At 37.7% G+C, this 27,598-nt stretch overlaps 1 protein-coding gene across 1 annotated transcript in view; it reads left to right on the top strand.

The window, feature by feature from the left end:
- The window catches only part of AGBL1 (AGBL carboxypeptidase 1), a 76,287-nt gene that overhangs the window by 44,128 nt on the left and 4,561 nt on the right, over positions 1-27,598 (top strand). The window contains exons 9-11 of the mRNA XM_017862688.1: positions 1,716-1,864; positions 3,394-3,481; positions 14,515-14,659. Of these exons, the coding sequence (XP_017718177.1) occupies positions 1,716-1,864; positions 3,394-3,481; positions 14,515-14,659 (382 nt within the window). The remainder of the gene's footprint in view (positions 1-1,715; positions 1,865-3,393; positions 3,482-14,514; positions 14,660-27,598) is intronic.

Genomic DNA, 27,598 nt, shown 5'->3' with positions numbered 1-27,598 from the left:
AAAAAAAAAAAAAAAAAAAAAAAAAAAAAAAAAAAAAAAAAGCCCAACATATAAAACAGAGATGAGTTTAACTAATCAGGCTGAAGACAGGAAAGACAATCATGTCAAGACTGTTTATCAGCCTTCTTTGTGTTGTTGGCTTAGTTTCCACTTCTTCCTGTGGCTCCTGCTTTTACTATTTCTTCTCTCCAGATGTCATGTTCAAGGGATCCAGGAGAGGAGACCTGATTATGAGTCTCCTGGTGGAATACTTATCAGATCAGGATGTGGCTAAGCTGCTGGCCCAGCTCAGGTCTTTTTCTCTATCCATTTCCCTTGGACCAGAGTGTAAAATCCTAAACTCATCAGTTATGGTCAGGGTAATAGAGTCAAGTAACAGTAAACAAACCTACTATTGGGTAAGGAATTTTTATGATTACTTTTTGGAGAGAGCACTGTGGGAATAGCAGACAATTTGAGGGTCATAGCCTTTCCAAAATTGTTCTTGTGAGTGCCACTCCATGGATTACACATCATGTGTTGTATGGTGAGCCCAGTGGTTAGAGTGTGGTGCCCACAGTGACAGTGTGAGGACTAGACTCCATCAGAGAGCTCTACTCTGCTCTCATCTGTCTTATACCAAGCTCTAGCCTTTCATAAATCTCATACAATGCCATTTACCAGGGGTCCAGTGTGGGAGAGTATGAATGGATTGGGACAAAATCATTTTACTTTTCATAAAAGCAACTCAAAGAGAATACCAAGAGAATGAAACAATATTTTTAAAAATAAAATATCCTGATAATGTTTAAGTCAAAACTGCATTGCTAGTTCTGTTGCTAGAGATTAGAAAAATAATAACCTTTGGAGACATAGTGATGGGGAGAGGATTGCTGAGGGCCTCCTGGGGTGCTGGAAATGTCCTATATCTGGGTAGTAGTCACACAAGTGGTTTCAGATGTAGATAAATTCATTGAGCTGTATATTTAAGATGTGTGTATTTTATAGCATGGGAGTTATATCACAATGAAAATGCAACAACCCCTGCATTGCTAGCCTAATTCATGTTTGTTGTTTTGTTGGGGGATTTATATTTACTAGGTTATTTGATTTTTATAAACAGCACTGCAAGTTTAGACACTTTCATTTTCCATATGTGGAAATTGAGGCTCAAAATAATGTTGATCATCAAATAGTAATGGCATATCCAAACAGATGTGGTTGAATTTTCTCTGGTATATGACACATTTGCATTTTTTCTAGTTAGATATAAACTTCATTATAGTTTAATAAAAAGATATGCTAATACTAATATTTCAAAATAGTAAAAAGACTAGAACTGGAATTTCTTAACACAAAAAAGTGTTAAATGCTTAGGTGATAGATATTTCAATTACCCTGATTTGATCATTACACATTGTATTATTGTATTAAAATATCACATGTACCCCGTAAATAAATACAACTATTGTGTATCTATAATAATTTAAAAAATTAAAAATATGCACTATTGCGTAATTGATTCTTATAATACTAGGAAGCCCTCTCACCTCCACGAATTTCCAAAATCTGTACCCAGTATTGTGGTATCAGGATGATAAGTATAACTTACCAGTGAGCTGAGATCCTGGGTTTTAGATCTATAACCCAGAAACTGAAACATGTAGATTCTCAGTGTCTGAAGTTTATCTTAAAGGCTTTCCAGATAACCCTCCAGTCTTGCTTCTGATCTGCAGGTTTGAGTATGACTTGCTGGTCAACGTGGATGTAAACAGCACCCAGCACCAGCAGTGGTTCTATTTCAAAGTGAGCGGTATGCAGGCGGCCGTCCCTTACCACTTCAACATCATCAACTGCGAGAAGCCTAACAGCCAGTTTAATTATGGTATGAACTCTAGGAGCTTTCTGGAACATGCCAGAAATGACATTTCTTGACTGTTTGGATTCAAAGAGCCTTGCTTGGGTTCAGAGGGTTTGAAGTTGGGCGGAGTTTTGGGTTGCCAGATGCAGCAAGGCAGGCAGTGGCCCTCAGTGGCACATTGCTACTTTAGAGGGGAGGCTGGGCATCCTCACTCTGCCACACATGACATCCACTTCTTCTGGATTCCCTCACTCTACCTTGAATCTTTTGAGGTTGGTAAGCCCTCTCATTTATTCCTTCTCTCCATCTCCTAAGTCCCATAGGAGCAAATGCTTTGATCTGCTTTTTTTCCTGCAAGATAGAGGAACAACAAAATTTAATTGCACAACACTGATTTACATTCTTAGAAAGCTCTTGAAGAAGTTTAAATTCTCCTGAATACTCGTGGCCATTTTGGAGGAGATATTCAAGAGAGAAAGGCTGATGAGCAGCCTGTATTTATTTTGAATGTTTCAAGTAGTGGAAATTCTGCATACAAATACTAATTTACTGGGTGACTTTGAATGAGGAATAAGTATTCCCAGTGTCTAGGGCCAAGTGCGGGATACTGCCTCTATTTTGTAGTGACTAAACAGATTATTGTGGGTATGAGAAGAGAAAATATGAACCTTGATATTTATATTCACTTTGTATGGCTGTTGTAACAAATTGTCACAAACTCGGTGGTTTTAAACAAGACAGATCTGTTCTCTTACAGTTCTGGGGTTCAGAAGTCCAAAATCAGTTTCTCTGAGCTGAAGTCAAGCTGTTGGGAGAACCATGTTTCCTCTGGAGATTCCAGGGGAAACTCCATTTTCTTTCCTTTCCCAGCTTCTAGAGTAACATTCCCTGCATTCCTTGGCTGATGGCCCATTCTTGCATCCTCAAAGCTAGCAGTGTTGCATCTTCAAATCTCTCTCTGCTTCAGTCATATTGCATCTCTCTTTTTTTTTTTAATTTTTAATTTTTGTGAGACAGCGTCTAGCTCTGTCACCTAGGCTGGAGTGCAGTGGTGCAATCTCTGCTCACTGCAACCTCTGCATCCCAGGTTCAAGCAATTCTCCTGCCTCAGCCACTCAAGTAGCTGGGATTACAGGTGCGTGCCACCATGCCCAGCTAATTTTTTGTATTTTTAGTAGAGATGGGGTTTCACCATGCTAGCCAGGATAGTCTTGATCTCCTGACCTCATGATTTGCCAGCCTCAGCCTTCCAAAGTGCTGGGATTACAGGCATGAGCCACCATGCCTGGCCACATTGCATCTCTTCTATAGTCAAACCTCCCTCTACCTCAATCACAAAGGATATTTGTGATTGCATTTAGGGCTCACCAGGATAATCACCCCATCTCAAGATCCTAAACTTAATCGTATCTGCAAAGTCTCTTTGACCATATACAGTTAACAGTCACAGTTTCCAGGGATTAAGACCTATGTATCTTTGAGGATCATTATTTGGCCCAGAACAACTCTCTTTCCCTCATGTAAAGATTAATTCCTTTTCTGATTTTGTGTAGGGATGCAGCCCACCCTGTATTCCGTGAAAGAGGCCCTTCTTGGCAGACCCACCTGGATACGGACAGGCTATGAAATATGTTACTACAAGTAAGTTAGAGCGCTATTAGCTTCCTTTTCTCTGTCCTGTAATTTCTCTCAATTTCCCACTTTTCCATATTGATCTTAGAAACATTAGCAATCTGTGCTTGTCTGATAAATTTTTTGTCACTCTGTCCTAATGGCCAATGTCCTGCTCTTCAGAAGTATAAGCATATTCACTGGCACCCACAGTAGACCTCGAGAAATACCTTTTGATTTGCTGAAAGAGTTTATCTTCATTTAAACACATTAAAACTTTTAAATCTTGTTGTCAGATATTAGAAGTCGTAGAGATTCTACCTGTAATTAGTGTGTCAAGCCTTAGTTCTTTACTTATTTCCGCTGAACCCAGAGAGTGAAATGTCTGAGATGTTCTATCCTGTTTCTATCTGCCCCGTGGTTTAGTTTTCCAAAGTACAGGAGGGTGAATATGTGACGATTACACATATGTAACTCCTCCCCATAGCAAGGTAATTTTGTGGAAAAAAATAAAAGAGGGAGGAGTTTCAAAATTCATCTTCAATCCTTGATCAGTCTCCAGTTTCATCAGTTTATCCTGCAAAGTTACAATGAACTTTAAATTGTCCATATATTTTGATGAAAGAAATGCATTCCAGACATCTAGATTGCTTATGTGTATATTTTCTTCAGATGAAAAATAAAATTCAAATTTATAAGAAAATAAGGATAGGAATTGCTATGAGAGGAAGAATATATATATATATATATAATTAATTAATTATTAGTTCAGTGCTAATTTCTTATAAAAACTGAGAGGCTAGTACTTACTTTCTTAAATAAAGTAAGTTTCATCTCTCTCTGAAATTACTAGAGCCATCTAAAAAAGTATGATCAGACATTCTGGAGTTTAGGATAGCTGTCACTATGGAAAGGAAACAGAGTTTATACCCTTATGCCTCTTGGCTTTTGAGACTTTGAGGATAGGAGTATTGATAGATGGGAAAGGTCAAGAATCTTGTTGCTGTATCAGATACAAAGGCAAAAATCACCATGGAGATAATGATAGTCTACAAGACACAGAGCCAGGCTGACTAGCAGTCTGTAATAAAAGAGTTGGAGGTATTCAATCCCTGATCTATTAGGATATGAATGTAAAGAGGATTTTTTTATATCCTTTAGAAAAATTGCACAATATTATGATTGTTGGTTTTCCATTCACCTAAATGGCAACTACTCTCTGGCTCACCTATCTTAAGATTCTCAGGGCCTTTCTTATGGTTCAGAGAGATTTAGATTAAACATCACCTCAAGGTGATAGTCTGCAACTGCAGAAAAAAAAAAAATATGAAAACCTACTTTTGGACCTTGGTGTGTCAAGAATGAGTTTTAGTTTTCTCTGAAAATAGTTATTCTCAGTAAATGTGAAAGACCCAGCTTAGAGCTGGCTTGGACCCGAAAGTTAGTAATAGATTGGACAAACATAACATTTTGCATTATTTCCTAGTGGGATGTATAAATGTCCCGTTGGAGGATACTCCTCTTGGAATTGGGGAATAAGAAGGCTAAAGGGATCACGTATTTCCCAAAAGAAGGAAGAAGTCACACTTTCAAAAGTACAGCCTTGACCTAAGGAGAACCAATTCTGATAGCTTTTAGAGCTATTAGCAAGACAATTATTATGTGATTAAAGAGCAACAGAGGGATAAGAAAAAACCATGAATGTATAATGTAATTAATTTTTCATATTCCAACCATGAATACAACAGAGATGAATGGATAAGATTGCTACATTGTAATGTAGTTTGTTTTATAATTATTCACCACGTTGTGTTAACATATTCCCAATAATATGATGTAACAACAGGATAGATATGTGTAATTTCTATTCACCCACAAATTAGAACACCTCTCTCAATTGTAAAATGATGCATTAGATTATACAATATTTCTCTCCCTATTTACCCATCCTGATCTTTGAGTTGATTTGCTTTACAAGAGTTCTTTGCTTCTCTCCTGCCTTTATTATTTCTGGTATATTAATTTGGGAGAACTTTACTTCCCTATTTCCTTATCTCCCATATATCTTTAGAAACTCTGCTCTATTTCTGTTGTGCTGTTAAAGTCCCAGATTTGGTGCCATGTTTTAAGAGGATGCCAGGGTGCTCATTGTGGGGACAACTGTGAGCCATGGTACCTGAGTATGTTTCTAGAAGGGTGAAAGGAAAAAGGAAACTCAGAAGAAATGGGATTTGCATTTGCATTTTCCTTCAGAAGTTGAAGTTGACAGCAATGATGAGCAGTTGAGGATGTGGGCTGACTACTCTGGAGGGCCAATTGTCATAAAATGAAAAGTCTCCAAACTATTTTGACAATACGCCACTAAGCAATAAGATATATTTGTATGTGTTCTTACTAGATTAGTTTATACATTTAAAAAAGTATATATGCGTTACTATACTAACATATTATGCATATAAGAAAGCATGCAAAAAATGAAGAGTTTTAAATTAGGAGAGAAAGATGAAACAAATAATAGTTTATATCTACCTAATTGTTACATCTTTATGCTATTTGTAGCTTAGGGCACACTAGAATTTTGCCGTGGAGTTCACCATTAGATGTAGTTATAAATAGTCTTTTTGGTAATTTTGAGAAATTTTGTTTAACTTTCTAGATCTGATTAGATTATTTTAACAAAAATGAGAATTACTGAGAAAGACCTAATATTAAGGGTAAGGGGTAGGCCATGTCCATTCTGCCATTTTCTGGTCGTTTTGATTGCAATTTAATTTTAACATCAATAGATGGCTTCTAAGAAGATTTTCTTTTAAAAAGTAATTGTCTATTTTGTGATGTTTAGTTTAATTTAGGTAATACAATCTGTAAATCAAAGTAAGCTTCTGTAGACTTAAATACCTTGCCGGAAGCTAAAAGCAAAAGAAAAAGGAAGGGAGCTAGTTGTTCCCACTTCTCGCTTTGGAGACCTCTCCTATGCAACAATCAATGCTTAACTAACATATAAAAACTGTAGAAGCAGATATAATGTGTTTTTCATACTCCAGCCCTGGAATATAACAGTGATGAGTGGATAAGATTGCTGCACCATCATCTGGTTTGACACATTAGGTTGACATTGAGACAGCCATGCCAGTCCCCATATTAAACAGTAGACGACTTAATTTCTTTCTTACTATCTAGATAATAATCATTTTAAGGAGAAACTCTAATATTTTCTGCCTGTGGTCAGTTGATCACTCTGCCCCTCCCATGGAGCACCTCCCACCCCTTCTGTTCTACCCCTTGCTCTTCCCCACCTTGAAGACCACTAGGCTGGAAAATAAAAAATGCCCCTCGAGAGGGAGGAACAGAAATGGGCAGATTCATTTTTCCCTGCCTCTAGTAAAAGTAAGTAAGGGCCCTTTTAGTTTCTCTTTTATTTAGTTTCCTGTGGTCTGCTTCTTCCTCTGATGTGCACAGCCACACACCTTTTTGAATTCTCTCCCCGCTCTGGTCTAAAGTAATTCTGGTGCTGAAGGGCAGAGGGAGGGAAGCTGTGCGCTTATAGTGGCCATGTAATACACAACGGCTGATCTCTTCTGACATTTATCTCCGCTCATGAGAGGAGATGGAACAGCTCACTCATGAAGATGAATGTCATACAAGAGCTCTGCCATCATGCATCCTTCCACAGGATCTCAGGAGAGAGATTTGGTATTATATAGCATATTAGAAATGCTACAGACACAGGGAAGCCTGGCAACTTCACTGCTCTGCCTTATTAGATCCTGTTAAGTGAAATGATGCACGCTTGTTGAACAGAGCCGTTGTCATTATAAGATTATCTAATCCATTCTCTATCATGGCATTTGCTTANATATATATATATATATAATTAATTAATTATTAGTTCAGTGCTAATTTCTTATAAAACTGAGAGGCTAGTACTTACTTTCTTAAATAAAGTAAGTTTCATCTCTCTCTGAAATTACTAGAGCCATCTAAAAAAGTATGATCAGACATTCTGGAGTTTAGGATAGCTGTCACTATGGAAAGGAAACAGAGTTTATACCCTTATGCCTCTTGGCTTTTGAGACTTTGAGGATAGGAGTATTGATAGATGGGAAAGGTCAAGAATCTTGTTGCTGTATCAGATACAAAGGCAAAATCACCATGGAGATAATGATAGTCTACAAGACACAGAGCCAGGCTGACTAGCAGTCTGTAATAAAAGAGTTGGAGGTATTCAATCCCTGATCTATTAGGATATGAATGTAAAGAGGATTTTTTTATATCCTTTAGAAAATTGCACAATATTATGATTGTTGGTTTTCCATTCACCTAAATGGCAACTACTCTCTGGCTCACCTATCTTAAGATTCTCAGGGCCTTTCTTATGGTTCAGAGAGATTTAGATTAAACATCACCTCAAGGTGATAGTCTGCAACTGCAGAAAAAAAAAAATATGAAAACCTACTTTTGGACCTTGGTGTGTCAAGAATGAGTTTTAGTTTTCTCTGAAAATAGTTATTCTCAGTAAATGTGAAAGACCCAGCTTAGAGCTGGCTTGGACCCGAAAGTTAGTAATAGATTGGACAAACATAACATTTTGCATTATTTCCTAGTGGGATGTATAAATGTCCCGTTGGAGGATACTCCTCTTGGAATTGGGGAATAAGAAGGCTAAAGGGATCACGTATTTCCCAAAAGAAGGAAGAAGTCACACTTTCAAAAGTACAGCCTTGACCTAAGGAGAACCAATTCTGATAGCTTTTAGAGCTATTAGCAAGACAATTATTATGTGATTAAAGAGCAACAGAGGGATAAGAAAAAACCATGAATGTATAATGTAATTAATTTTCATATTCCAACCATGAATACAACAGAGATGAATGGATAAGATTGCTACATTGTAATGTAGTTTGTTTTATAATTATTCACCACGTTGTGTTAACATATTCCCAATAATATGATGTAACAACAGGATAGATATGTGTAATTTCTATTCACCCACAAATTAGAACACCTCTCTCAATTGTAAAATGATGCATTAGATTATACAATATTTCTCTCCCTATTTACCCATCCTGATCTTTGAGTTGATTTGCTTTACAAGAGTTCTTTGCTTCTCTCCTGCCTTTATTATTTCTGGTATATTAATTTGGGAGAACTTTACTTCCCTATTTCCTTATCTCCCATATATCTTTAGAAACTCTGCTCTATTTCTGTTGTGCTGTTAAAGTCCCAGATTTGGTGCCATGTTTTAAGAGGATGCCAGGGTGCTCATTGTGGGGACAACTGTGAGCCATGGTACCTGAGTATGTTTCTAGAAGGGTGAAAGGAAAAGGAAACTCAGAAGAAATGGGATTTGCATTTGCATTTTCCTTCAGAAGTTGAAGTTGACAGCAATGATGAGCAGTTGAGGATGTGGGCTGACTACTCTGGAGGGCCAATTGTCATAAAATGAAAAGTCTCCAAACTATTTTGACAATACGCCACTAAGCAATAAGATATATTTGTATGTGTTCTTACTAGATTAGTTTATACATTTAAAAAAGTATATATGCGTTACTATACTAACATATTATGCATATAAGAAAGCATGCAAAAAATGAAGAGTTTTAAATTAGGAGAGAAAGATGAAACAAATAATAGTTTATATCTACCTAATTGTTACATCTTTATGCTATTTGTAGCTTAGGGCACACTAGAATTTTGCCGTGGAGTTCACCATTAGATGTAGTTATAAATAGTCTTTTGGTAATTTTGAGAAATTTTGTTTAACTTTCTAGATCTGATTAGATTATTTTAACAAAATGAGAATTACTGAGAAAGACCTAATATTAAGGGTAAGGGGTAGGCCATGTCCATTCTGCCATTTTCTGGTCGTTTTGATTGCAATTTAATTTTAACATCAATAGATGGCTTCTAAGAAGATTTTCTTTTAAAAGTAATTGTCTATTTTGTGATGTTTAGTTTAATTTAGGTAATACAATCTGTAAATCAAAGTAAGCTTCTGTAGACTTAAATACCTTGCCGGAAGCTAAAAGCAAAAGAAAAGGAAGGGAGCTAGTTGTTCCCACTTCTCGCTTTGGAGACCTCTCCTATGCAACAATCAATGCTTAACTAACATATAAAACTGTAGAAGCAGATATAATGTGTTTTCATACTCCAGCCCTGGAATATAACAGTGATGAGTGGATAAGATTGCTGCACCATCATCTGGTTTGACACATTAGGTTGACATTGAGACAGCCATGCCAGTCCCCATATTAAACAGTAGACGACTTAATTTCTTTCTTACTATCTAGATAATAATCATTTTAAGGAGAAACTCTAATATTTTCTGCCTGTGGTCAGTTGATCACTCTGCCCCTCCCATGGAGCACCTCCCACCCCTTCTGTTCTACCCCTTGCTCTTCCCCACCTTGAAGACCACTAGGCTGGAAAATAAAAAATGCCCCTCGAGAGGGAGGAACAGAAATGGGCAGATTCATTTTCCCTGCCTCTAGTAAAAGTAAGTAAGGGCCCTTTTAGTTTCTCTTTTATTTAGTTTCCTGTGGTCTGCTTCTTCCTCTGATGTGCACAGCCACACACCTTTTGAATTCTCTCCCCGCTCTGGTCTAAAGTAATTCTGGTGCTGAAGGGCAGAGGGAGGGAAGCTGTGCGCTTATAGTGGCCATGTAATACACAACGGCTGATCTCTTCTGACATTTATCTCCGCTCATGAGAGGAGATGGAACAGCTCACTCATGAAGATGAATGTCATACAAGAGCTCTGCCATCATGCATCCTTCCACAGGATCTCAGGAGAGAGATTTGGTATTATATAGCATATTAGAAATGCTACAGACACAGGGAAGCCTGGCAACTTCACTGCTCTGCCTTATTAGATCCTGTTAAGTGAAATGATGCACGCTTGTTGAACAGAGCCGTTGTCATTATAAGATTATCTAATCCATTCTCTATCATGGCATTTGCTTATTTTATGCACCCTGCCGAAGAGAAACAATGACTTCCCAGCATATTTTTAAGTACAAATGGAAATAACCTGAGTTCATAACTATGGCTTAGTGTACTTGCTCCTTGCTTCATTGAAGTCTTTATGATTATAAAAGTACAGATCCTTCCAAAGAGAAATGGTTCAGGGAACAGAAGAGCAAACAAAAAGCCTTTTAGCTGTGAAGTTGCTGGATGTACCCAGCCCAGGTCATCTTTGACCCCAGATGACCAATAGGATCCAGCTAATCTTCAAGATCACTACTGATTTTCACCAGGCTGCTTCTCCATCTAGATGAACAGATTGAGGAGAGGAAGTTCTTTGACTGAAACTTCCCACTCATTAATGGCATGACCTTGGGCAAATTATACCAACTTCTTTCAACCTCAGATTCTTCATCTTAAAATGGGATAATAATGGTATCTACCTAATAGAAGTGTTCTGAAGATAAAATGACGTGAGATAAAACATGTGTAAAGGTTAGAACAGTGTCTGGTGCATAGTAGGTGTTCAATGAATGCTAGCAATTATTTCAAATAATTAGTAAAAACATCTTCTTAGTGGCATCAAATATCAATGATATAAAAGTCATAGTATGTGGATCATCTTATTAACTCTCAGCTGGATTATTTTCCTTTTTTTTCTGTTATTTTGGACTGTAAGTTCATAGGCAGCTCTGATTTATGAAGATAAAAACTTCAGATTCTTACTTGCTACATTGGGCATAAGACATCTTGTCCTTTTTTATCCATTCCTAACAAGCAGGTGATATAATAAAAAAAAATTTAGTTTCTGAGCTAAGCCTACAACTGGGGTTAAATCCTGTTTACTATACTTGTTGTGTGGAATTGCTCTAGACACTTAACCTCTGTGAGCCTTAATTCCCATCTGTAGAATGTGTGTAATAATACCCACCTTGAAAGGATGTCATTAGGATTGGAGATAAAATACATTGAGCAACCTAATTATTACTTCTGGAGTCTTGGGTCCACTTATTATACAAACTTTAACTGAACAGCTGCTATGTCCAGGCAATGTGGGAAGCATAAAGATAAACAGATGAATAAGCATGGTCCTTGCCACAAAGTATTGGCCATGAGAATAGGAGTGATAAAGGGGCTATCAGGGAAGGCTTCCTGAAAGAGGAAACACTTGAGTTAAATCTTGAAGGATGAAGAAGACTTAGCTAAATAAGGAAGATGGAAAGGGCTTTCTATATAAAGCAAGAACATGGGAACAATTTAACATAGGAAAGATGAACATTGGTTCTTGCAAACATCACTTGATATGTCCACATCATAACTGGGAAAAGAAAAGAGCTTGTTGATGGGATCTCAGTTTATCATGGATGAACTGAACTGTAGCAAGCCAGATGTTTCACTTTAGAGATTTATCAAACACTTGGCTTTGAAGAAGATGATCTTGGGAAAGTTTAAAGGTCTCTGCAGGGGAAGGTATGCTGGAAGTAGAGTCATCTCCTGGACAACTCCTGCTACAAGGGGGCTGCCAGGAGACTCCAGTGGGGATGCCTGACATTTGCTTTAGGTTCAGCCAGAGTTTAGACCCCAGGCGAGGGTTGTAACTGAATTTCCTTTAGCTGAAAGTCATTCTAAATAAGGCGTTAATAATATTATTTTTTGGAATTCCAGCAGTGTGTAACCATCCTGGAGAAGGCTGGCTTGTTGGTGGGGAGCCTTTAGTCTTGATCAGGAGAATCTAACATCACCAAGCTGTCGGGGGTAGTGTGTTAGGTGAAGGAAAGAGAGAGAGAGGGAGAGTGTGTGTATGTGTATATATGTTGGTGGTGTGAGAAGGCAGATTTGACATAATCAAATCTACCATTTGAATTCCTTACACTTCCCTTAAATCTTGAGCCCATGGAAGCTCAAGAGCTAATGATTAGCCCATTTTATTTCTCTTTCCATTTCACTGCAGCTATTCTTTCCTTGGAGTCCAGATTTGGTCTGAATGAGGGAAAGAACATAGAGATAAATACATGGATTTTTTTTTCTCTGTCTTTCTTGGTCTCTCCTGTGGTTGAATGTGGTGAGGTTGAGTTTGCATAGGCTAAATGTGCTTGTGATATGACTTTGGTGTACTAACAGTGCAGTGGGGAAACTAAAAAGAAGCAAGGCCCATGCCAAATAAGACCAACCCTACTGGCCCTTAGGGACACCTATTATTCTTGAGTCACGATACAGGCTCTGTCTCCACTGTTTGTAGGCAAAGAACTGGGGACAGTGAAGCACAATGAGTGTGTTTCCATCTGCCTTTACATTCATGAAAAGGTGCACATCTGTGTGTGCACCCACACATATATGCTTACAAGTGAAGCACTCTTCCACGCTTTGATTGGTTATCCCTGGCTCATTTTATTTCAACTGCTGTTTCCTGTAAAGAGGAGTAATTGACTAGCATTTTGTTCAGCAAGGTGTAAACTGAGTGTATGTTTGCATGGAGCCTTTACAAGGGAAATCAGAAAGCAAGTAAGAGGTAGAGCATATGTAACTTGCATGCTTTCTGAGCTACCATCTGCTTCTTTACATACTTTCTAATAACCAGAATCATAGCTTTTGGAGAAGCTTCAGAACTTTGGGGCAATCTGGCAGAGTAGACTCAATTAGGCATTGCGATCCATATCACACCATGTGGGAAGACACTCTTTTGAAATTTCTATTTCTGTAGGCACAAAGGAAATGGATTCTATTAATACAATGCCAAAAACCTGGGTGTGACAGCCACTTAGGGCTTACGTTGTTACAGGGTACCCTCCTTTCCCTAGCATGACCAAGGCTCTAGGTTGCCATGTTGACAGAAGCTGAGGCAAGATAAAGGTATCAGGCCATAGTTAGTGGGCTACCAGCTTCCCTTAGTCCCATTCCTAGGTGTATAAATATTGAAAAGCCACAAAATCATGAGAAATAAAGTAATAGATTTTCTATCTCTTTCTTCCATGCTTGCTTTTTGCTTAGGTAGGGAGTGGCATGAAGGTAGCAAAAAAGTAGAAAAGAATAACCTATGTTTTTTATCTTTTTCAAGAACACACAAGAATAATTACCTACTATTTCTTCCCTTCCCCTTCCCTTTCCCCCAATAAACCCAAAAGCACAATGGACTAGTAAGCCAACGTTGTAAATGTTCAAAGGTGGGATTACATCTCTTGGTGTCCGGGTGTATTTTGCATTATAATGCAGCCTTGATGATAACATTTCTCAGGAAAGCCTGCGCAGCTGTCTGAGCATCAATTGGCAGCGTGTGGGGAAAATATTGCTCGGAATGGACTTCTGGGTGCAATTTTCTTTGATACTGTTCTCTGAAGTATCAAAACTTGTTCTTCATCTTTGACAAAGGAAAATGTGCACTCTCAAGCCTTACGAAGCTGAACCACATTTGAGGTGACAAATATATTCCTTTGGGAAGAAAGCATTGTACAGTGGAAAGAACAAAGCCTTTGCAGCCAGAGAGATCTGGGTCTCAGTCCTGTATCTACCATTTCGCTTTCAGCCCTTTGGCAAATTAACTTTTCTAAGCTTTTGTTTCGTCATCCACATGACAGGTTGCTGCAATAATAACATAAGATAACATATGTTAAATGTTGAATTGGAATTCGATATATCCTATGATTGCTGATAAATCTACTTGGCAGGTAGAGGGGAAAGGAAGGAGTTGTACCCTATGTGGTCTGGGGAGAGACAGGGATTGGGGGAACCCAGATTTGGATGATAAAGTTTATATCTCCAATGTAAACCCAGGAAAAACAGAACTGTTCACATTTTCCTCGATTTTCTAGCTCAATGACTAGGACAGCCCTTGTTTTCAGACAGCAAAGAAAGGTTGGTAGCATATATGGCACAATTGGGAGGCAGATGGGCCAGGCTATATGTTGCTGAACTGACTCATGAACTGGCGGTAAGTTCACTTGTACATTTCCCTTTTCTCAGTTTTACCCGCAGAAATGTTTCAAGTGAAGGCCATTGTGCCAATACAGTATATAACGCACGAGATTTATAGCATCTAGGACTCTAAGTGACCCTGCACCCCCCTCCCACCTCTCCCTTATTCTCTTCTCCTCCTCTTTCTTTAGAAATCATTATCGCCAGAGTACAGCTGCTGCAGGCGGAGCATCTGGGAAGTGCTACTATACCCTCACCTTTGCTGTCACCTTCCCACACAATGAGGATGTCTGCTACCTGGCCTACCACTATCCCTACACCTACACAGCCCTCATGGTAACTTCCTCTTTACAGTATCACTCCAGCAGGACTGAAGGGGCTCTCTGATGTTTTCCCGAGAACATTTTGGAGACCCTGACATCCTGATTGGGAGCGGAGGAGAGTGTAGGGAAACTACGGCCTTCCTAAGGGAGCCAGGTTTTGTTGTCACTGACTTGGTGGCTTTCTATGTGTCCCATCTCCTTCCTTGGACAGAGAACAAGGCTGAGCCTTGATTGGTGACATTCCGAAGGCCCAAGTGGTCTGCAAGTTGGGGCAGGACATGGGGACATTTCTTGAGAGACTCTATGTTTAACAAGTCAAGTTAAGTATGAAGTAGGTTGGAGTTGTGTGGGAAGCAAGACCATACAAGTAAGCTGAAATGCAAATCTGAAGAAAATTCAGCCATTCAGAGGAATGGAGAAAGCAGGAAGGTAGAGCTTGGGAAACTTCTGAGTCTGTGTGCAAGCAGCCATGCCAGCATCTCCAGTGGTTCTGATGACCATGAGCTGGAGGTGGCTAGCAGGATCCAGAGTGGAAGAGAAAAGTATAAGAAAACACTAGATCATTGCAACAGACAACCACAATCTTTTTATGAGGGAGAGTAGGAGAAGTCAGGGCAGACTCACAGTTAGCATTCCTGTGTTCCATAAGGCCCTGCAAAAAGTTCACAAGACTATTGTGAGCAAATGGACTGCTTAAACCATGCAGTTTTCTGTCATTTGAAAAAGCTGGCAAACTATCCCTTACTGCTACCATTTCGTGGATATCCTAAGGATAAATGAGCTCCAGTAACTTCTATAAAGTACTTTCATCCTCTGTGTTAATGTAAAATGTTATTAGCATATTTATAATCATATGTGTTTATATATGTATTACTTAGCCTGAAGGATGAGCATTTTCATTTTAAGGCTGTGATAAGGAGTTGGAAAAGATAATAACCAAGAACATCTTTTCCTTCAAAAGGAATGTGCAGGTATAAATGGGAAATTTTTGCATAGAGAAGGCATATCTTGCACCACTTGGCTCACCGCTTCATGAAAGTGCATCTGTCCTCTTCTCCATATGTTGTCTTGCCTAAAGAGAGATTTTTACTGTTTTCCAGATTGCAAAAGATACACAACTAGTAGTATTTGTGTATTACACTCAGAGAGCTCAAGAAGTTAATCCAAGTAATGTGCATCGCAAGCTAGGCTGTAACAAGCCACATTTGTTATAAAACATGTTTTGTTGCCTTTAGGGACACAGAACAGGCAAGATTCATGATCCCCCTTCAACAGTTGTTTTTACGGCCTTGCCTGTGAAACGCTGCACATGAAAAGTCTACTGTGGGCTGGGCGCAGTGGCTCACTCCTGTAATCCCAGCACTTTGGGAGGCCAAGGGGAGAGGATTGCTTGAGCCAGAGTTCGAGACCAGTCTGGGCAGCATAGTGAAACCCCATCTCTACAAAAAATACAAAAATTAGCCAGGCCTGGGGGCATGCACCCGTAGACCCAGCTACTTGGAAGGCTGAGATGGAGGATCACTTGGGCTCAGGAGGTTGAGGCTGCAGTGAACCAGGATCACACAACTGCATTCCATCGTGGGCAGCCGAGTGAGACCCTATCTGGAAAAAAAAAAAAAAAAAAAAAAGAAAAAAACCAAAAGCAAAAGAATCTGCTAGGGAAGGGGATTTCTTTTAAATATGTGTTATGTGTTTGCCTTTCCCATTGGGTAAGGGATCATGGATCTAGGACACTGTTCTTTTCACTTGTTAGAATGTCTTGGACTCTGATAAGGTCCTGGTGGCCATTTGTGTAAAACATTAGAACGCAAAGGGGTGGATGAAGTTGTCTAATTCACCCTTAACATTTATAGATGCAAGAACTGAGACCTGAAGTCCCACATTTAGCTACAGCCATTCAGGGACAGAACATCAGCCTTTGAGGTGTATTCCTGTGGTCTTTCTACTCTCCTGTAGAAAGGTGTAGAAGAAATTCCGAATTTCTGCTCCGGGGTCAGATCGGTGTCATTGCTTGCTATTACATTCATAAGCTACAAACACAGGTAGCCGTTTTATGAGTACATGTAGTCATCATTGTGTGATGATACAGACATCTCTAATGTTTGAATTCAAATCACCAACCCATGGTTTATATCTTTAATGCTGGGTGCCGTGGATGTGGTTCCCCTGAGGGATAATGTCTCTTTCCAAACATGGTCTAATTCTTACCCCAAGATGCTCCAATGGATTCTTGCTAGGTGCCTACAAGCTGATTCAAATTGTGTACCCCTTTCAGCCTGGCCTTGACTTGATGGTACCTAGTTGTTTACCTTGTGCCTCTGGGCCTGCTTACCTTTTGGACACAGTTTCAGATCAGAATACAACGTCTAAAATTTGCAACTGGTAAATAATTCTAAGAACCACTGGGTCGGGGGTCAATGAGGAGATGATTTCATCTTAAAGGGAAACAAAAACACACAAAAAAGAGGACTCCCCTCTCTGCACCAGTCACTTAGTTTCACTGAGAGGGAAAGAGAGGCCTTGTTAATTGATGCTTATTGACTTGTTACTGTTAACAATATTAATAACTGCTACTGTTACTATTAATTACAATAAGCTATAACTACTTATGACTTTTTATTGTTACTTGTGAGCTTGCTGACTGTGAATGTCTTCCACCAGGGAAGTTTGTGGAGAGTTAATGAGAAAGAGGGATAACTTATTTCTCCTAACTGAGCAAAACAGGGTTAGAAAGACACTTTGTTACTTGAAAGTGACAAATATGTATTCTCAATTTTAGGTTTTACATTTCCAATAACTCATGGTCTTTGTCCTCTCTAGGTTTAAGACAGTAATTGACTCTGTGACTTCTCTTAAAAAAACTCTTCCTCCCATCATGGACAGAATGAGTACATTCTGTAATGCACACTAGTCATTTTATTTTGGACATGTCCTGAGGAGAAACAGTTTTCTTCCAACAGATCAGTGATAAATTAAACGTGAATGATACCCCAAAGGGAGAATTAACTGTATGTCACTTTGGGGTTATGGTGAGGGGTAGAAAATACGTTTCCATGTGGAATTCATAATTTGCAAGACTCTTATAATATGGATTACATTTAATAATTACAGACATTTTATAGCAAAGGACTTGTGTGTTGGATGTTTTCAATGTGAATACAATTTTGAAACTTTATAATAAACTAATAATAAATAATAAAATTTGAAAATTATTTTATTATTTTATTATTCTCTTATAATAAGAAAATTAGTATTTGGTTCTTTCAAATGGATATTTCCAGATGCTTGCCAGTAAGTCTGTTGGATAATTTTTCATATTATAGCATTAAAATACAGCTAAAAGAAAGAAATACGCTATTGTAATTCTGAAGCAAACAAAAAAAGCTCTGTTTTAATCAGTTGTATCAAGTTATCAGTAATTGTAATGATTGTTAAAGTGTTAGCAATACTCGTTAAAGTATTAGAATTATGTTATAAATAGCCCCTAGGTAGCCAGTAGTATTGGTTGCAAATGGGGCCCCAAGAGAGTTTCTGATGAATATTTTAGGAGGTAAAAAATTGGGATCTCACTGAGAACTTATAACTGTGTGAAATGACAAGAGACAAAAAAAGTGGTCATTAGTAGAGTCCATGGATTGGGAGAGCTTAAGGATCTTAAAGGATAGAGCAGAATTTTTACCAGACACATATACCCACTGTGGAAGATGTGAATACTGTTATCTCCAGAGACAGAGTGGCGGGGGAGGGGGAAGAGAGAGAGAAGAAAGAAGAAAGAAAAGAAAAGAAAAAAGAAAGGAAAAAGAAAAGAAAAGGAATTAGAATGCCACATGCACAGTATCTTATAAAAGACTCAGAATAAATGAAGAGTTTAAGAAGTGTCAAGTGGGAGATGTTGACTTACATGTGGCAGATCAAAGATGCAATGAACAGGTCATAAATCAGCACTGTCAGGTAATCAGTAGACAGAGATCCATCCTTGTATAGGCCAAATGACAGACCCCAATAAAGGTTATTGATGGTGAGGAGGTGAGCATAGAAAACCATTCTGAAGGAGCCAATATGTGCATGAATGGTAAAGTCTTTGACAACAAGGACGTCTGAATTCCCTGAATACAGGGTCTTGGGCACAATGAAAGAAAGTTCTGAGGTCAAGACAATCGTAGATTTTGGTCTAGGTGTCATGTTTCCTTGCTGTGTAGCCACAGGCAAGCTATTTAACTTCTCTTAGCTCGGTTTTCTCATCTGTAAAATTGGAAACAAAAAAGCAGTGAACTACATAGGCTATTTTCAAGGTTGAATAGTTGCTAATTGGAAAGTTTTAGCAAAGTGTCTACATCTAGTAAGCAATACTAGATGGTAACCATTAAAGCATTTATTATTTTTTATGATGATGTGTTATTATTTTCTCTGTTGGACTGATTGGAAGATACCCATTCCATAATTCATACTAAAATTAAAAAAAAATACAAATGAAAGACCCCTCCTCAAAAATTACAAAGGATACTGATGGTTTTCTTGGAGTAGTTGATTATGATTATTTTTTTCTTACTCTTTTTTCCAAATTATCATAATATAGCTTTGCTTATTTTTAATGGACAAAGAATATTAAAACCATCCTTTCTTTATAATTGACAAATCTGTGAGTAGTTATGTAGAGACTAATCATTTCTCACATTTTTTAAGTTAAGCAGCATGTTCTTGTGGCTTTTATTTAGCTTAAATGTGTTATTTGTTCTTGTCTTGTGATAAGAAGTCTTTGATTCTCTGATGAGTATGTTTAAGTAACAACTGAGATCTAGGCAGGAGACAAATAAAATAGGCTATCTCCTTGGGAGTGGACTTTCTTCTAAATTAGGGGAACAGAGAGTGCAGCAGTTTAGGGGATAACAATAGAAAATGAATGGTTTTTGAGTGCATAGTTCTTCTCACTTTATCAGTAGCCATCAGCAGGTTACCCTGCTGAGGTCAAGGAAGTCTTTTATCGAAGTTTTAAGGGAGTAGTTGATAAAGGAAAGGGAGACTGAGGACTCCTGTGGAGAGACACAGGATGAGGCCGCAGGCTAAGATTATCAGCTTGATATTGTTCACAGACAGGATTTTCTTTTAAGAAGTCAGTCTCTCTGGGGGTTTCTACAATTGCCTTGAACTCATTCACATTTTTATAAAGAAACCTACCCATGTGGCTTCCGCAGGGCTGTAATCACAGTCAATTGGCACATGCATTCAGAGGTCCTACTTTTCTCATCAATGATCCCCACAATATCCTATTAGGCATAACTTTTCTGGACCTGAGATGGGAGATCATTTTTAGGATAACAGGACAAAAACATTTTTGCAAAAGGAAATCCAACAGAAATTTATACTTGGTTTACTTCTAGCAATCTTTTATATGACTGAAGCCAAAATAATCCCCTAAAAGTAGAAGTGTTAGATACTTGCTGGACCTGATGGCAGGTCCAACAGGAGGGAGATTTCATTGAGGGGTGCAGGGAGATGGATCCATGAAAAATTGCAGTTTACAGAAAATGAATGATATGGTTTGGCTGTGTCCTCACCCAAATCTCATCTTGAATTGTAGCTCCCATAATTCTCACACGTCGTGGGAATTAATCGAGTCACGGGGGCAGGTCTTTCCCATGCTGTTCTTGTGATAGTGAATAAGTCTCATGAGATCTGATCGTTTTACAAAGAGGAGTTCCCTTGTACATGCCCTCTCGCCTGCCACCATGTAAGACGTACCTTTGCTCTTCTTTCACCTTCTGCCATGATTGTGAGGCCTCCCCAGCCATGTGGAACTGTGAGTCCGTTAAACCTCTTTCCTTTACAGATTACCCAGTCTCAGGCATGTCTTTATTAGCAGCATGAGAATGGACTAACACAGTGAGCTTAAGCTAAAAGAATATTAGGCATTTGTTGATTTGCAATATTATTGTGAAAAATGTAATAATAATAACAAATTAAAAGAGAACTCATGAGAGAAGAAAACTTTCAGGCTTTGCCTTCTCCCACATTTGCTGCTTGGGAGCCTGTCTAGCCAACACTATTTTGAAGGACAGTGTTCGTGTGCCCTATGATACCTTTTTGACTTTTTGTCTCTCATAGCTAATAGTGCTTGGTGGCTTCTATAGACCAACCTTCTGCCTAACCTGCTTCCCCATATCTGATTTATAAAATCTAGATTTTATTATTTTTTAAAGTTTGATATCAGGCACCAAAGAGCTATGGCTTAGTTGTAATATCACAGAATGATGATTATTGCTTTTGTTTTCATTTATTTGTTGCCCCTTTTCCCTTTTTTCTTTTCTTTTCTTTTTTTTTTTAACAGATTGTGTTAGTTATTTATTTTATTTATGAGATTTATTTCATTTTTAATTGACAAATAATACTTGCTTATATTTTATAGGGTACAATGTGATTTGTTGATACATGTATATGTTGCAGATTGATCAAACCAGACTAATAAACATATCTATCACCTCACATATTTATCATTTCTTTGTGGTGAGAACACTTAAAATTACTCTTTTAGGGATTTTGAAGTAATTCAGTATATTATTATGAGCTATGATTACTATACTATGCAATGGATGACCAGACCTTATTCATCTTGTCTAATTGAAATTTTGTACGCTTTCTCCAACATCTCTCCATTCCTCCCCTTTGTTTCCACTCCTCCAGGCTCTGGTCACCACCATTCTACTCTCTACTTCTATAAGTTTGACTTTTTTATATTCCATGTATAAGTGAGATCATGTGGTATTTGTCTCTCTGCACCCATCATTTCACTTGGCATGTGTCTTCGGGCTCATCCATGTTGCTGCAAATGACAGAATTTCCTGTTTTTTTAAGGCTGAATGGTAATACATTGTGTATGTATGTATATATGTATATGTGTATGTGTATATATATAATATACGTGTGTGTGTGTGTGTATGTGTGTGTAACTCCATCAGTGGGCACTGTGGTTGTTCCCATATCTTAGCTCTCGTGAATAATGCTGCACTGAACATAGGGGTGTAGACAGATATCTCTTTGATGTACTGATTTAAGTTCCTTTGGATATACTCAGAAGTGAGATGGCTGGATTGTATGGTAATTCTATTTTTAAGTTTTTGAGGAAACTTCATACTGTTTTCCAACATAACTGTGCTGATTTACTTTCCCAGCAGTGGTGTTCAGGGTTCCAGATCCTCACCAGCACTTGCTGTCATTCATCTTTTTGATAATAACCAGTCTAACAAGTGTGAAGTGGTATCTCATGTGGTTTTATTTTGCATGTCTCTGATGATGAGAGATGTTGAACATTATTTTTTTGTGTGTGTATCTGTTGTCCATTTGTATATCTTCTTTTCAGAAATGCCTATTTAGGCCATTTGCCCATTTTTATAGGGTTGTTTGTTTTCTTGTTACTGTGTAGTTTGTGTTCCTTGTATATTTTGGATATTAGCCCCTTATCTGATGTATGATTTGCAAATATTTTCTCCCAGTTTGTGGGTTGTCTCTTTGCTCTGTGAATTGTTTCCTTTGCTATGCGAAAGCCTTTTAGTTTGGTGGAATCCTATTGTCTATTTTTGCTTTGTTTGTCTGTGCTATTGGGGTCATATTTAAGAAATCACTTCCCAAACTAATGTCATGAAGCTTTTCCTTATGTTTTGTCTCATAACTTTACAGTTTCAGGTCTTATGATTAGGTTTAGTTGATTCTTATATGAGGGATCAATTCTCATTCTTCCACATGTGGATATTTAGTTTTCCCAACACCATTTATTGAAGAAACTGTCCTTTCCCCATTGCGTGTTTTTGGCACCTCTGTCAAAAATCAATTGACTATAGGTGTCTGAGTTTATGTTTGGCCTTTTGTTGGGAAAGCTTCACCATTGGCAAGGACCCATGTGGCCACAATAAAATGTAACAAACAGATTTAATAAGAGAGAGAGAGAGAGAGAGAGCGCAAGCTCATAGAAATAATTCAGCAAGACAGTGTTTCCCAAAACCTAGTGTGTAGCACTTCAGTCTCTTGAGATGTTTAGAGAAGAAAAGTTTAATGATCAACTAAATTTATGAAGCACTTGTGCTAGCTTTTCTTCTAACATTTCACAATGCATATTGAAATATTAAAGAATCTGAGAAATCTTGCATCCACGGAAATATTTTCATTTTCTTTAACTTAACATTTTCTAAGCACTTTGGCTATGAATTTCCTGCCTCCTCCATCTCCTTGTTCACACCACAGCACTTACTAACACACTAAGGGATATATTTTGGGAAATGCTACAACCAAGTTTCCCTTTCTGGCTTTAGAGCCTTGGAATCTTGATAGTAATTGTGAGGCAAGTTACATTTAGTCTGGATTTTGGTAATAAAGAATACTGAGAGCAGCTTTCACTCAAATGTTTATAAAAATCTTAAAAGTAGTTTGTTTATGATCACAGAGACTATAATCTGAATCCAGCACTATCCATGCCTTGTTAACTAAGGAGCTGGAATTTTCCTTTTCCAGGATGACTTAGAAACATGACTGATATTCTGATGGAGACATTTCCATTCTTCTTCTGTGCCATCTCTCCTGGGATACCCAGATGTCTACTTCTTATATCAGGGCTTTAGTTAATAATTTAATATTGATTTTTGTAACCTATGAATTTTTTTCCAGTAAGCTTCTTTTAAGAGGGTATTTTCTATTCTCTAGTGGTTATTTTATTTTGCTGTTTTGAAAACCGTTTTATTTAAGTCTAATTTCATTTAATTATTCAGAAAATGTGACTTACTATAATTCTGCTTTTTCGGGGGCAGAATCTAATGAGTTTTTAAGTAGCTCTATATATGATTAATTATGTGCTACAGTTCTCTGAATATTTGAGGAAAAATTTTTCTCTGGAAAGCACAAAATTTGACATATGTCTAACACAAACAATATTGTTTCAAATACCGTTATCTTATTATTTTTTTGCAGTTGATTTATTCAAGCCCCGGTGCTATCTTAAAATCTCCCCACTCTGAGAATAATTTTTTTCTCTTTCTGCTGTTTTTGGTGTTATATATTCTAATCCCATATTATTTGATTCTTAAGATTTATGAGTTTTATATGTTCATTGTGAATTTTGCCCTTTATCAAAATAAGATTTTAAAATCCCATTTAATGCACTTGATCTTGAATATGGCTTTGTTGTATATTACTATTGCCATGCCTGCCTTAATTTATGTTTGCTTATGCTTTTAGTTTCAATATTTCTCCTTTAAAATGTTTGAACAGAGGCAAACAAAATAAAGAGATAATATAAGAGCATTTCTCCTACACATAATTTTTTTTCCTTTCTCTTTAAAAGTACCTCTTACATACAACATGCTGTGGGATTTTAAAAGTAATCCAAGTTTTTGTCATTATTAAGGCTGATTAGCCTGTTTATACTTAAACAGTTTTTACTGTTACTTATCATTTTGGTTTCATGCTATTTTCCATGCTTCACTGCTGTTGTCTTTCTTTTTTCTTAAGCAATATGGACCATCATTTCTTTCATTTTTTTCACCCTCAGAGTTTATAATTTTACTATTGCTTTCTTTTACTGCTTAAAATAATATATTTGAACTTATACTTCTCCATTAACAATAACAGCTAACATTTATTGTTTCCTACATAACAGATGCTCTTCACATACATTATACGACTAAATTATAGCAACCACTGCATGAGATAGGTAATGATATTTTTATGTGCCTTTTAAAGATGAGAAAACTGAGTCACAGTGAGGTTAAATAAAAAATTTACATCAGTTTTTTCAGAATCCACGCAACCAGAATGTAAACCCAGATTTCCTGCATTCCTTGGCTCATGGTACCTCCTTCCACCTTCAAAGCCAAAAATGGCATGCCTCTTACCTCTTTTTCCATTACATCCCATCTCGTTCTTTGACTCTGACTTCTTATCTCCTTCTTTCACTTATAAAGACCTTTGTCATTACCCTGCACCCAACCTGATGATCTGGGATAGTCCCCCCATCTTAAATTTCCTAATCACATCTTCAAAGTTCCTTTGCTATGTAAAATAACATCTTCACAGGCTGGAGGGATTAGAATATGGGCATCTTTGGAGGGCCATTATTCTGCCTACCACACCAACATAAGCAATAAACTCAACTCTGTTTTAGAGACCCATTGTTCTAGTGATATTCTAGAGAGTTTGCATTTGGCACAATACTAAGTACTACCTTTCAATTTTCAAGAATTAAATAATATTTCTATATGTAAGTTGAAAACATTAACATTTTGTTTCACCTTTTTCCTCCCTTGTACATCTCTTTTAAAGTTCATTTTAGAGCTAGGTGATGACATCAAAATTTTATAATGTGTATTGTCTCCCTAAAGAATGATTTTTTAATGTTTATATTAATATAGTAACCATATTTTTATATAGTCATTTAGATGTAAGCTTGTTTAACTGGATTTTATTATAGTCTTTTTATATTGCTTTTCTGTTTGATTTGGGGGCAGCTGAAGTGTGTCTTCAAGTCCTTCTTTTCTTTTTTTTTTCTTTTTTTAAGACAGGATCTTGCTCTGTCACCCAGGATGGAGTGCAGTGACTTGATCTAGGCTCACTGCAGCCTTGACCTCCCAGGCTCAAGTGATCCTCCCACCTCAGCCTCCCAAGTAACTGGGACCACAGGTGTGCACCACCACGCCCGTCAATTTTTATGTATTTTTAGTAGAGATGGGGTCTCGCCATGTTACTCAGGCTGGTCTTGAACTCCTGAGCTCAAGCAATCCACCCACCTCGGCCTCCCAGAGTGCCGGGATTACAGGTGTGAACCACTGCACCTGGGCCAAGTCCTTATTTTCAATAAAGATAAGGTGATATTTTGTCTGAGCTCCTGTATGGTTGAGCATGTATGCTATATTTGCTGATGAGCAAAAACTTGGTTGGATATAGGTTTATTAGATTATAATCCCTTCTACTTTCAAGCTTTAAGCAGAACTCATTTCCTCTAGCATGTAGTATTGCAGAAGAAATATGAGCCAAGAATGATTTTTTTGTATATATATATGTACAATGGATTTATTTATACTCACACATAAACACACACACACACACACACACACACACAGAGACACATACATGTTTAAAAATAATCTTCAGTATAGGGTACAAGTGTCATTCTATGCAACAATGAGCAGTGAGTTAAGATTGGCAATCAAACACACAGATTAGGCTTTATCCAGAACTAAATTTACTATCCATAAGAAAGAATACAGAGAGGGCAACAAAACAGCACACATAGAAAGGGCTTAGTGAGAGTCTTTGGACTCCCAGGTACAGCTTACTTTGTCCTAGTAACTCCTCTCTATGGAATTATATAGTCATGAGAGATTAGGTTGAGTGGAACATAACTGTCTCAGCCTAGGAATACTATCAGCCTTGGGCTTCCTTCAGATTTCATGCTTAACTAGTTGTCTAGGTTGTATGTGTGTGCTTGTGTATGTGTAGTTAGTCATCTTGTATTCTCAGGGGTATGTGGCTCCTTCCCAATCTGCAACGCAGGTGCGTCTCATCAATACCTGATCCTCGTTCCTTGATGGACAATCATAACAATTAAGTACAAAGATTTGGTTAGATACATGGGCCTCTGCTGGATTCTCATTTATCTTGAATCTTGTATAAACATGCTTCTTATAATTCCTTTACTTAGGATTGTGTCAAGTCCTGGCTCTCTGGAACATCACAAGAACAACCTGTTTCTAAGACACAGTTGGGTTTATTGCTCATGTTAGCATGGTAGGCAGAATAATGGACCTCCAAAATTCCATATCCCAATCCTGTGAAGATGTTGCTTTACATTGTAAGGGTACTTTGAAGATGTGATTAGAGAGTTTGAGATGGGGAGATTATCCTTGATTATCAGATTGGGTGCAGGGTAATCACAAAGGTCCTTATAAGTAAAAGAATGAGATAAAAGAATCAGAGCCAGAGAAAAAGATGGGACTTAATGGAAGTAGAAGTCAGTGATGCAATTTTTGGCTTTGAAGATGGAGGGAGGTACCATGAGTGAAGGAATGCAGGTGACCTCTAGAAGCTAGAAAAGGCACAGGAAGAGATATTGTATAGAGCTTCCAAAAGGAATGCAGCCCGGCTGACACCTTGAATTTTGCCCAGTGGGACCCATTTTAGACTACTGGCCTTCAGAACCATAAGATAATAAATTTGTGTTGTCTTAACCTACAAAATTTGTGGTGATTCCAGCAGTAGTAGGAAACAAATTTACTAAAGGAGAAAGAATGGGACAGAATCTTACTAGTGTCTCAAAGAGCAGAGGGCAAGGTGGGGATATTTACTGATACCTTAAAGCCTGGCTTAAAGGCAGATATTTATTTAATGTAGGGGGGATTGATTAGGATTGGGTAAGGATCATGAAGTAATGGTTTAAGATTGGTGGACATGGTGGACACTGTAAGGCAAGGATTTTGAAAAGAGGTGAGAAGAGGGATTCAAAGAATCTTGGCTCAAAGATGGGTTGATGCTTTCTATTGAAGAGTTGATGGGATATTCCTGAAATGAAAAATATATTTATTTGTAATTTCTGTCTTCCCAGAGCAGTAAAGTTATACTGATTAAGGTTGGGGAATAATAAAGTCATGTTAATGTAGACGGTAAGCTATGTGTGGGTAAATGATTTTGGTTCTCAGTTTTAAGGAGAATATGACTCAAGGTCAAATTTTCAGGTGTCCCTGAGGCTAGTGAAAGGCCGCGGAATTATCTGGTAATCTTTTCTTTTCTTGTCTCTTTTTCTTTTTCCTTGCAATTCAACTATTTCAGTAGAGTACAAATAGGTTTTAGTCTACTCCTATTCAGATGTCAGGATTTGTACTTACTTTAGGACATTCTTGTTCCCTTGTATATTAGTTGTCTATTGCTTCAGTAACAAATTATTAAAATGTAGTAGCTTCAACAGGAACAGGTCCTT

This window comes from Rhinopithecus bieti, unplaced genomic scaffold (assembly GCF_001698545.2).
Source record: "Rhinopithecus bieti isolate Rb0 unplaced genomic scaffold, ASM169854v2 scaffold_66118, whole genome shotgun sequence".
Classification (NCBI taxonomy): domain Eukaryota; kingdom Metazoa; phylum Chordata; class Mammalia; order Primates; family Cercopithecidae; genus Rhinopithecus; species Rhinopithecus bieti.
Note: the sequence above shows the minus strand (reverse complement) of the source record. Positions and strands in the feature narration are given on the sequence as shown.